Raw genomic sequence first — 12,636 nt, forward strand, 5'->3', positions numbered from 1 at the left:
GCATTGCTGCAGTAAATGTTAAGAACCACTGGTCTAGAGACACAGAGAACCTCTGAAATTCAGAGACCCACAGAGAGGCGCGCAGCTACCTCGCGACCAAACGGAGACACATGAAAGACGAGCCACTGCGGTTATGGCCATGCAACCGAAACGAGCGAACGAACCACGCTGTTGAACCCGTTGTAGCCTGCGCTGTTCCTTCAGACGAGGAACAGCAACACTACAGGAAGTCCCTGCCCAGAAGCCCTCTCGTCGTCGTCGTCAGCAGCAGACGTCGACATTGGACATTTTAGCTCGTCAACTGCTGCCATCTTACACAACAATCAGTCGCGTAGTGGATACGGCCAGGTGTGCCCCCCCCCCCCCCATACAGGCGGTCCTCGGGTTACGGAAGATGCTACTTACGGAAGGCCCGACTTACGGGAGACCCGACTTCATAGAAATTTTCCCGTAATTCGTGGGGATTAAAAATGTTTAAATTCCAATACGCGGAAATATTTGCGTTAGTTACGTAAGCGCAAATAGTGCGGCGCGGTGAGGTTGGGGATGGATACCGCGGAGGGAGCGCTAAGGTGGGCAAGCCGCCTTACACCTCCTTCGCTGAGCATCACGAGGATTCAGGTAAAATAGAATTGTTAGAAGCGTTACGTAATTTCCTTTTGTCGCATTACGTAATTTTTGGGAGAAGAAAAAAAACAAGAACAGCTTTTTACCATTTATGCCAATAAATCAGGGGTTGTGTTAAGTTGTTTAAACACCAAATAATACATTAAACCTTTTTGCAAGGAATCAAATCAATGCCGTTAACCGTGTGGGGTACTTGTGGTGAACATTGCAAACAACAACACGTGGCTCTGATAACATTTGATGCATTGTCTTTGAAACGGATTGGTCTACACCGGAGTTTGAGACGCTGCTGCTGAATCTGGAGCGTGCCACTGAGAGGTGGGGCCTTACCATCAGTCCCACCAAAACTAAGCACCTGCCTGGGTATTTTGTACCATCAGACACTCCACCCCCACAACTCCCAATTGGTGATGGGCCAGTTGTGAAGAGTTTCCCATACCTGGGCATTGTGCTCATGACCGGCTCCGGTTTAACAGCAGAGGTCTCCAAATCAGTCGAGCGGCATTATCTTTTCATTGGTTGCGTAATGCTGTGTGGAAGCTACCTGGTCTGTCGCTTCACACGAAGCTTCAGGTCTTCTCGGCCACAGTCATTCCCTCCCTTCTCTACGTTTGCGGAACGTCGACCCCCCTAATGGAACATCTTCGCTGGTGAGAAACATTTAGGCTGGCCTGCCTACGATCCATCCTGGGTTTAACCAGGCTGGATTGTTTAAGGGCCTCACAAATCCTTGAAAGATCTGGACAAAGTCCCATCGGTGAGCTCCTCCGGCAGGCAAGGTTGCATTGACTGGGTCATGTAGCCCGTATGCTCAGCCACCGCATGCCTAAACAGCTTTTGTTCGGCCGGATAGAGAGGGCTAAATGGGCGCAACACGGGCTAGAGAAGAGATGGAGTGATGTGGTATAGAAGGACGTGGAGCTGAGTGGACTTGCCGATGACTGGTACCAGCGGTGTCAAGATCGGCCTCTGTGGAGGAGGCTCGAGAAGGACGCTGCTGGCCAGTTGGAGGCAGTCGCCCTCCAACAACAACGGAGGGCAGAAGAGCGATGCTCACAACAACAAGCGGAGCGCCGGGCGGCTAAAACACAGCAAGTTGGCACAGTAGGTGGCACAGGTGGTGCATCGGCCACTCATCTCAGTCAATCGACCCGTGGCACCTGGGTCTGCCCCGTGACCTCCTGCCGGCGGGCGTTCGACACTTCACGTGGCCTCAAGGTGCACATGGCCTGGCACAAGCGTCGTGGTGACGTCACCGCCACTTAGTGCCGAATGGAGGTTGTTTTTTGTGTGTAGACGAGCCTACTCCACCTTTGTGTGTATGTGAAGTCTAGGCCTGGCTGAATGCACGGTAAACATTCGGAAGTGACTGCTTTTTGTTAACGATTAATATTAAAATCAACAATTGGATGCATTATATGTGCAATTAGTTTAATTGCGGGGTAGTGTTTGGGTAGATATTCGACGAAGGAATCGTAGGAAGTGCAGAGCGCACGTACAGCGCGATACGACACACGTAGCGATATAAAACACACGGCAGCGTGATGGAGTAGAGAGAGAAAACGGTAGGGGAGCGGCACAACTATTTCCTGCAATGGAATTTTATCTTGATTTGGGGGGGGAGGGGGAATTGTTCAGTTTCCGAAATACGTAAAATTCGGGTAACAGATATTTCTCGGGGAACCTAACCCTTCCGTAAACCGGGGGATTGCCTGTATTGATTTGTCTCGCACGGGTCGCACCTTAAGAGGCTCCTCTCGCCGAATCGCATCATCGTTACGACTCACGGTCACGAACATTTAGCGCTGTTAGGGGGATGGGGGGGCTCCCGCCTTCTCAAAATGCAGCCGCTACAGCTTCGTAGCGTGATGGTTATCAAGGGGGGCCCAACTCGTAGCTTTGGCCACCAGGGGAGGGAGGGGGGGGCATATATATTTTAAATAATCTTAAGCCAAGGTTTAAGATATTTTTTTAAAAATATCAAGGGATACACTGGATTTACATTTTAAAAAATGCATTGATAAATGAGAGTTGCTACGATGTAAAGATTTCAATGAATTGCTCAGTCGTATCTTATACTAAGTGGGAGAAGGTTTCGACCCTGTGCGACGCGTGTGTGCGCCATGGGTTTGCGCTTTGGCACTCGCCTCGAGAGACAGAGAGACAGAGAGAGAGAGACGACACACACAGAGACAGACAGTGACACACAGAGAGACAGAGAGACGCACAGAGACAGACAGAGACAAAGAGAGACACAGAGAGAGACAGACACACAGAGAGACAGACAGTGACAAAGACAAAGATCCCCCATATAGCCTTAACAGACTGTAGGGGCAAGTGCTGTTAGCGAGCACCTATGAAGGCCGGAACGGTACACGAGGGGGTGGGTGGCCAGCACCACGCCCGACCGCCTTTGTCTCCCTAGTGGCAATGTTTACACACCGCACCAGGTACTCATTTGAGGCTGAGTCGACCTAGGGGAGGCCCGGGACCGGTTCAGATAATCGTCACTGGTGCTGGCCGTGAGTGGGAATCGCACCCGGGTCGCCAGGTTCATAGCGCAGCGCGCTAACCGCTATACTACACACACTGAGAGACAGACAGTGACACACATACAGAGAGAGAGACACAAAGAGACAGAGACAGAGAGAGAGACAGAGAAAGGCAGACAGTGACACACAGAGAGACACAGAGAGACAGAGAGAGACAGAGAGAGAGACACAGATAGAGACAGAGAGACACACAGAGACACAGAGAGAGATACACAGAGAGACAGAGAGAGACACACACAGAGACACAGAGAGAGACTCAGAGAGACAACCGCCACGGCGCTTGTGCCAGGCTATGTGCACCTTAAGGCCACGTGAAGTGTCGAACGCCCGCTGACAGGTTACAGGCGCTATGGGTTGACTGACAGAGAGAGACACAGAGAGAGGCCGTGGCTTTTCCCGTCTTTCCTCCAGTACTCAGAATTTGTTGTCGTTAAACAAACAAAAACTAAACAAACAAAAGAGCAGATTTTTTTAAATTCACGTGTTAGCAAGTTACGTCCAAAAAACGCATCGATTTGGTGGTGGTGATGATGACGACGATGATAATGATGACTGTGGAAAATTGCTTGAGAGAGAGACGTTGATTTTGTAACGTTTGGGTGGGTAACGCTTTGGTAACGTTTTCCCCGCCCAAAAAGCAAAAGAGACGCTGAGCCAGCACTGTGAAAACAGGGTGGCGAGGGGCTCCACAACAACAACAAAAACAATTACCCGCGGGTGAAAGACCGGGGAAAGCTCGTTCGTGCGCACGAATCACGATGATGGTGGTGGTTACACTGTTCGTGGTGGTTACACTCAATGGGCACGTTTTGTTGAGCGTGACAAACCTTACTAATTGGCTGTGTCGGGTGGTGGCGGGTTTAACGACACATTTGTATTTTCGCGATCTAACCCTCCCCAAATAAACCCCTCTAATTAATATTTGTCACGAAAGTCCAACTACTACTACTTAAACTCTCTTTATCTCTATTGCTCTCAGTCCCCCCCCATCACCCCCTACCCCGTGTGCTTATCCACCACCTGCTGCTGCTGGGTTTTTTTTTTGTAAGAACGCAAATAAAAATTCGAGTTACCCGCCAACAGATCGATTCTTTCGTGTTGCTCCGTGGATTAATACCGCCCTTGCTTTGGCTTGGCTACCTTCGGTCCTCGATGGGGGCGCCACGGCGGCTAACTACCTCGCTTGGTACGCAGGAAGTCGTGGGTACGATCCCGACCCTGACGCCTGCTGTGTATGTGGAGTGTGCGTGTCTCTCTCCCCGTGGTTACGTGGATTTTCCTCCGTGTTCCTCCGGGGGTTTTACCCTCCACATTTAGAATCGACGTCGTGCGTTTCGAAAATTTGGCTGCTATAAATTTCCACGTGATAAGCCACTTGGTTGAGCTGTCATTTGTGGCCAGGTCGCTTCTGAAAAAGAGCTACGTAGCTCAGTGGGCCTGACCTGGTAAAAATAAAAAGTTAGATATAGGATGAGATTAGATATCTTGTGGTGGCTTGAGATTAGGGTTTCATATGGAATGCGATTAGCGGTCTGGTGTGGCATGTGGTTAAGGTTCTATATGGGATGAGCTGAGAGTTTCTGTATGGCAGATTAGGGTTCTGTATGGGATGAGCTGAGAGCTATATATAGAGAGTGAATCACGCCTTTATTTATTTCAGTGACTTGTTGGAGGCAGGACTGGTGGATCACCAAGAGATGGGAACCACCACTGAAGCGGCAATGAAGTGGGGTCTGAAATTACAGGGAGTAGAGCAATTTTTAATAACACGCATGTTAAGAATAGTCTTAATAATATACGTGTTCATTTACAGCGTTGTATGCCTGTGAGACTTGGACATTGAAAAAAATCGGACAGAGATAACATATTGGCATTCGAAATGTATTGCTACAGAAGGACACCGCATATCTGAGCTGCACCCAAAAAATAACCCATGCAGAAGCAAGGACAAGGTTGCACGTTAAAGACCTGATGATGCAGGCCAGTGATGAGAAGCAAATTGGCACTATTTGGACACGCAATGTGTACCACGAACAACAACAAGCAAATGTTAAGTGTGTCGTTCGTATAAATCATAAGGAACCGGAAAGAGAGGAAGAGTTAACAGAGGATGGCTTCATTCGTGATTGGTGCCGGAAAGATGTAGCCACTTCTTGAGCTTCCTGGCACGAGACAGACGAAAAGTGGAAACAAATGACATTTGCAGCGGACGCCTCGGGGCCATAATGATGATGTAAGCAATTAGGTGACTTTATACAGGTGATATCCATACTTGAAACCCCAACAGATGTCGGCTATTGATTATGTGCTGGAAACAACCGCAGGTTGGGGGAGGGGGTGAGTAGACAGTGATGGTATTTGGGGATGATGGTTATTGGGTAAGTGATGGTCGTCACGGCGGTAGGTAACAGCTGATGGTGGGTTGGTAGAGAGATGTGGTGCGTGATGATGGTGATTGGTGAGTGAGGATGAAGATGATGGATCGTATTGGGTGATGATGGGGGTTGGTGGTTGATGGGTAGTACTGTAATGAGTGATGGTGATTGATGGACTATGACAGTGCTCGTATTGGGTGATTGTGATGATATAATGTGATGGTGGAGAGAGATGGGTGATGGTGTGGTACAGTGTGATGGTGGGTCGGGGATCTTTGAGATGTTGGGGCTGGAGTTGAAGGAGGGTGCAGTAGATGGGAGTAATGGTGGGGGTGGTGGTGGGAGTAGTGATGGGGGTGGTGGGGTGGTGGTGGGAGTGATGGTGGGGGTGGTGGTGATGGTGGGAGTGATGGTGGGAGTGGTCTCTATGGAGGAGGCTCGTGAAGGACGCTGCTACTGAGCAGTTGGAGGCAGTCGCCCTCCAGCAACAACGGAGGGCGGAGGAGCGACGCTCACAACAACGAGCGGAGCGCCGGGCGGCTAAGATGCAGCAAGTTTGCACAGTAAGGGGTACAGCTGGTGTGCATCTCCCAGTCATTTCAGTCAGCCAACCCATGGCACCTGCTGGGTCTGTCCCGAGACCTCCTGTCAGCGAGCCTTCGACACTTCACGTGGCCTCAAAGTGCACCCAGCCTGGCACAGGCGCCGTTGTGACGTCATCGTCACTAAGTGGCGAATGGCGGATTTCGGTCATGGTGGGAGTGTTGATGGTGGGGGTTGATGGTGGTGGGAGTGATGGTGATAGTGGGGGTTATGGTGGTGGGAGTGACCGTGGGAGTGGTGATGGTGGGGGCAGTGGTGGGAGTGGTGGCGGTTTGTGGTTGGGTGGTGGTGGGGAGTTGTGGGGGCGTAGGTGATGAGGGTGGTGAGGGTTTGGGGGGAAGGTGTTGCACATGTAAGAGAACACCTGGCACAGAAACGTTCGTACACAGCTGAGGAGGGTTTTACAAAAAAAAAGAGGTGAGCCCATCATCTTTACCATCACCTGTCGTCTTTAGAATCATCAAGCCAAGTTTGTCTGAAGTGTTTTCTTCCTTTAAATCAGGTAAGTGGATTTGTTTTGTTTCCATCTTTGTTGAGTTTTTAGATACATGCCGCATTGTATTTTTGGTGCTTTCGTGGTAATAGTGTCCCTTGTTCACCCAGCAAAGCCGTGATGAGTTGACTAGCAAGCCACCGGTGCTATATGCTGCACTTTAAAATAATCTAGGATTCTAGGATTTAAAACTAACTTCTCTAGAACCGCTTTTTGTGTTGCCGCACCGCCGAATTAGCCCGGTTGCCGACGTGCGGTGCGAAAAAGTTCAACATGCGTTCATGCAAGACTCGTTTTGTTTTAACGAGAGCGCTCCTTCTATTGAGATGTTTGGTCCAAGTCCCTTTAACAAAAAGATAACGACAAGTGGTTGCGTTTCGTGTGGGAGGACACGAGAGAGCCCGGAGTAAACTCAAAGGCAAAGAGAAATATCCCCCGTATAGTCTTAACAGACTATAGGGGAAAGTGCTGTTCGCGAGCACTTATGAAGGCTGGCACTGTGGCACACGAGCGGGTGGGTGGCCAGCACCACGCCCGGCCGCCTTTGTCTCCGGGGTGGCGATGTTTAACATACCGCACCAGGTACTCATTTGAGGCTGAGTCGACCTAGAGGAGGCCCACGAATCGGCTCAGATAAGCGTCACCGGTGTTCGAACCCAGGTGGCCAGGTTCGTAGCGCAGCGCGCTCACCGCTACCCGACCGCTCCCCACTCATAGCACGTACACACGTGCACGTACACCACTGCAGGGGGGGGGGGGGGTCACGAAGCCCACTTTCTGTACTGCATTGCGAACGTTTTCAACACAACATGTGCGGTTGGCAGCAGATTCACGGATTGTTGCAAGCACCTGCGTTTCTCCGCTTTTCGATTTCTTCCGACGATCAGGTCACGCATCTCGCACAAAACAAAGAAAAATCCGCCCGCCCGCCACCCCTTCGATCGAACGTCTCAAAAGTGGCCAGAAACCCTCCACGGAAAACGAATCACGAGACTCCTGGGTGCAATGAAGGAACGTTCCCTGTGGCTGTTAGGACGTTGCCCCGGGGTTCTCGTTGGCACTCCCTGGAAAAGGGGGATCAACGTGTCGCGGCACCCCCCGAAGAGAAGCCAGCGGGACTCGGCGAGGCTTCCCTGGGGGGTACAAATAGGAAGCCATGCAAAGCGGTGGCCTGAGCACCCCGTCACGCTTGAGGGAGCCTGGTTTCATTTGGCGGCGAGGTGGCCACAGGTGTGGCAACGCTTGTGCCTCATGGCGAGAAGTTCCTAGGTTCGACTCCCAACTGGGGGCACCTTTCTGCGTGGAGTGTGAACCATTCTCCCCCATTCTCAGCGTGGGTTTTCCTCCGGGGTCTCCAGTTTGCACCCCCCCCCCCGTAAACGATTAATTGAAGACTCCGTGAGGCCTGCCTGCGGGTTAAACAAGCAGAAAACAACCCCCCCCCCCCCCCCCCCCCCCCAGTGAGCTGCAACTCAAGACTCGAACCTAGGCTTTCGGAGGTGCGAGCTCACTATCTCTTCGCACGCGGCCAACCTCCTTTTTTAAACTTCATTCCGATATCCATTCCGGTCTTTTATGTTGTTGCAGGTTCTCCTGACCAGCGCCGCTGTTTAGCAGTGACACCCTCCCCCCTTCCCCCCAATGCCTCTGAGATCGAGCACGCGGGGCCGTGGGCCTCCAAGCCATGACCCCGTGCCCCCAGACCAACTCCAGGCCCTCTGCTCAAGTGACGGCAGCGAGGACCTGAGACCGGCGATGAAGAGGAGGAGGAGGCGAAGGAAGAGGAGACCGGCAATGGCGGCGGCGGCTGCGACGGACACAGAGCCGGTGGTGAAACGGCCGCAGCGTCGGAACAGAGACGGGGTCGGGGATGAGCCGCCGGCCGTGGGGTCACGGTCACGATCGGGGTCACAGTCGGGCTCAGGCTCGGGGGACTCCGAGAGCTCTGTGCGGCCGCGGCCTGCCTCGCGAGGGGACACCAGAGACGAGAGGACGCTGAGGCGGTTGGAGAGCAACGAGAGGGAGCGCCAGAGGATGCACGGCCTCAACGACGCCTTCCAGGGCCTGCGCGAGGCCATCCCGCACGTCCGCCGCGGACGCAAGCTGTCCAAGTTGGAGACCCTGACCCTGGCGAAGAACTACATTGAGGCGCTCACCGGGGTGATCGGGCGTCTGGCCGACGGGGAACGAAGGTTGGAGCAGCTTGTGGAGCAGCAGCAACAGCAGCAGGACCAGCAGGAGGAGCAGGAGGAGCAGCGAGGTGCAGAGGGAGACCCCGTGACGAGCGTCCCCGTTAGAGGAGTCCCAGTAAACGGGTTTCCAGTGAATGGGGTCTCGGGGAGAGGAGTCCCAGCGAGAGAGGTCCCAGTTTCTGGCCATTTTCGTCGCAAACAGCTGCGGCGCCCGTGCATCGGGAAGTAGGGCCCAGGGGTCACGGTGGCTCTCTCCGCGTGGGCAAGGAGATGGGGGGGGGGCCTTGACTTGGTGATCTTCAGCATCTATATCGTCGTCATCGTCTTACTCTTGGAGGTGGTGAAATGAGCGCCGAGGTTACAAACCCTGGTGGTGGAGAGGTGGGGGGTGGGAAGGAATTGAACAGTGAGTTGCACTCCTGTGGATAGACTGGTCCCCGTCATAGCAACGTGAAAGTTCCACCGTTCGATTGGTCTAAGCTCATTTTAGCGCGGAAACACTGACTTGGGTGTATGCTGCGTAAATCGATAATGATCAAAGTAGGGGTTTAAAACAATAATAGGCTTTAGCCTTTCCAGCAATCATACAGGCGTTAAGATGTTCAAAATGGTCCCATAGGTAAGGTAGGGGTTACCAGTGTGGTGTGCCTGTGTGCGTGACAACTGGGTTTACACCGCGTAGATTGGAGGTTCGGAATAGAATGGGTGAGGAAGGCGTTGTGGATGTAATCAGGAAGAGGAGGCTGTTATAGGCGTAACGTGTGGAGTGGAAGAGGACACGGGGAAGTAACTTGGAGGTTCTGCATAGAGGAGGGCTGGTGACCGAGAAAGCCATTGGAGTGGCACCCAGGGGTCGGTGACCACGGGGAAGGCCTAGAGGAGCCATGTGATGGTGGCGATGTTGAGCTTGAGCACTCCTTGAAGGACCTGTCAACCCTCTTAGAAACGCGAAGACGTAAAGCGAGAGCGACGTTGTGGAGATGATTATGGCAGTGCGAGAGCGGTGCTTGCTGACCTGCCCTCACTGGACATCTGTGAAAGAGAGCTCCATAGCGATTCCTCCAGGACGAATAAACCGCCTGCTTCTGTGTCGCCTGCGGAAGAAGAGGGCCACTCTGAGGCGTGCGGTGACGACAATGTCGAGATCGTGACAGCGGTCCTTGAGGGACATGTCCCGTGTGGAACAAAGAGGAACACCTCAAGCCAGGCTGTGGTGGCGACGAGACTCAGGCCAACCGTTGGGGGAAGGTCTATCGTCGACATCACGACACCGGAAGGATCTGGCAGAAAGAAGGAAGCGATGGCGACGTTGGATGGTATGCAGGGTCGCTTTGACCTGGACCTTCGGTTCTGTGACGCCACGTGTATATTAGGTGAACTGAAGTTAAATTTTTTTAATTTTGTGTAAAATTTCACTTTGCTGCATCTCAGACGAGAGACGTAAAATGTGCGGGTTCTGAATTTAACAAGTGATGTTGCCGAAGACAGCGTTTAATTACGAATGTTTATTAACGATGAAGGCCATGATAATGAGAATGATCGTGGTGATTTGGGGTTTGGTTATTATGTGAAATACCATAATAAAGAACACACACTTGATGATGAAAGATATTGACCATGCTACTAAAGATGAGGTGTATTAAAGGCCATGCTACACTGCCGATTAAGCAGTAAGGAGTCAAAATGAGTTATTGGTTCAAATTACCAAATTAGTCGGTGTTTATTTATTAATTACACCTCTGGTCCACTGGAGGAAAATCCACATTCCTATGGCAGATGGGCGAGTGCATCCATAAGACAAACCAACTGTTGACTTCCCCACAAAGTGTTACGTATTGTATCGACCCCCCCTGATAGAGAGATGATTGGTTGAGCCAACACACGCCCCAATCAGGATTTTAACTCCACTCAAACCTCCGATTGTGAGCTACTCACTCTACCGTCGAGTCACGTGGCCGGTAAAATTAATGTTTTTCTGTATTGATGCTCAACTATAACCGAATATTAATTATATGCCAGCAATAATCATGCGCGTGATTGCAGCGCAGCAAGTATGTGTGATAGGGCTCCTTCCCATCACCCCCACAACACCGTAACTTAGAGCGGTTTATGTTCTTTTTTGTCACGAATCAAACATCTGCCAGAGTTCACATCGTGACGCGGGAGGTTTTTTTGTTGTTCTAATCATTAACCCGGGCAGGGAGCCACCAGCCGCACAGCTACTGGGTTTTCCCTCCACATTTAGAAACGTGCGTTTAAGGGGCCGTCCATAAATGACGTCACGCGCTTTTGGACGATTTTTTACCCCCCCCCCCTTGTCACACGGCGTCACGAAAAGTCAGACTCCCCTCAAATATGACGTCACAAAGCTCTGCCCCCTCCCCAATAAATAAAACATGCTTCAAATCGCTTTAAACTATTGTCATTGTAGTGCGTATTTAATGTGGCGCTGCACTCTGATGTTGTAGGATTCATTTATTAAGAAGTCTATTTAATTAAGCAGAACGTGTTGTCTTTATTTATTTAAAGTTGCGAATTTTGATGTGACGTCACATTTCTCAACCCCCCCCCCCTCGTCACACATCGTCACAATTGACCCCCCCCTAGGTGCGTGACGTCATTTATGGACGGCCCCTTAAGGGTAATTAGGTCGCTGTAAATGTCCCCGGTGATAAGCCACTTCGTCGCAACTATCATTTGTGGCCAGGTGGCTTCTGGAAAACTGAACAATTTTAATTTGACCAGGTAAGGGCCCACTGAGCTACGGCCACCACCAACGATAACTCAACCAAGTGGCTTTTATTGGCAGCCAAATACCCTACATGCGGAGGGAGGACCCCGATAAAAATCCACGCGACCACGGGCAGAGAGAGAGAGAGACACACACGCACACCGCAAACTCCACGTACACAGTAGCAGGTGTCAGGGTCGGGATCGAAACCCACGACATCCTGCACACCAGGCGAGGTAGTTAACATCTCCTAGCCGCCGTGGCGCCCGAAGTCTTTTCTCCCCTTGTGATGGCGACTTTGTAGGGTGAACTTTTGAGATTTATCAGGGGCACGGGCTGACCAATAAGGTCTGAATTGGTCCGTAAATAAGGTAGGGGCACTGATAAGGGGTGGACGGGTTTGCAATTATCGATCCACTGCTGGATGAAGGCTCCGCTAAACGGATCTCGCGCTTGCGCGCGCGCACACACGGATAATAAATAAATAAATAACGATCGATTCGATCTCGCGCGCGCGATTCAATTCACGATCTGATTAGCGTTATTAATCGATTATTTTGTCCAGCGGTGACGCATTCGATTAACGTATTGAATAACGTTAGGGGATGGGGGGAATCGGATATCGCGTAATTCCCAGGGTACGGAATCGATCCAGAACCTCCATTCGTACAGTCGGAGCGCGCTCACAGCTGCGCTTAATTAGTTACGGACCACGTGACCCCAGCGTCATGTGACTGCGGTGACGTCATCTCCGGAATGGGGGAGGGGTGAGTGGGGGGAGGGGTGAGTGGGTGGGAGGGGTAGGGGGAGGAGGGGTGAGTGGGGGAGGAGGGGATTGGGTTAGTGGGGGGGGGTGAGTGGGGGTGAGGAGGGGATTGGGTTAGTGGGGGGGGAGGAGTGAGTGGGGGGGAGGAGGGGATTGGGTTAGTGGGGGGGGGTGAGTGGGGGTGAGGAGGGGATTGGGTTAGTGGGGGGGGGTGAGTGGGGGTGAGGAGGGGATTGGGTTAGTGGGGGGGGGGTGAGTGGGGGTGAGGAGGGGATTGGGTTAGTGGGGGGGAGGAGT

At 52.0% G+C, this 12,636-nt stretch overlaps 1 protein-coding gene across 1 annotated transcript; it reads left to right on the top strand.

The window, feature by feature from the left end:
• Positions 1–6,509: 6,509 nt before the first annotated feature.
• On the top strand, positions 6,510–11,138 carry BHLHA15 (basic helix-loop-helix family member a15). Its single transcript, XM_032978192.2, has 2 exons — positions 6,510–6,659; positions 8,238–11,138. Exon 2 carries the CDS (start codon positions 8,292–8,294, stop codon positions 9,069–9,071), a length of 780 nt encoding a protein of 259 aa, XP_032834083.2. The 5' UTR covers positions 6,510–6,659; positions 8,238–8,291; the 3' UTR covers positions 9,072–11,138.
• Positions 11,139–12,636: the final 1,498 nt, after the last annotated feature.

Source organism: Petromyzon marinus, chromosome 3 (assembly GCF_048934315.1).
Source record: "Petromyzon marinus isolate PM22_M1 ecotype Great Lakes invasive population chromosome 3, UKy_Petmar_22M1.pri1.0, whole genome shotgun sequence".
Classification (NCBI taxonomy): Eukaryota; Metazoa; Chordata; class Hyperoartia; order Petromyzontiformes; family Petromyzontidae; genus Petromyzon; species Petromyzon marinus.

Coding starts and splice junctions, on each gene's coding strand:
- BHLHA15 (XM_032978192.2), top strand. CDS start 8,292: ATGCCTCTGAGATCGAGCACGCGGGGCCGTGGGCCTCCAAGCCATGAC.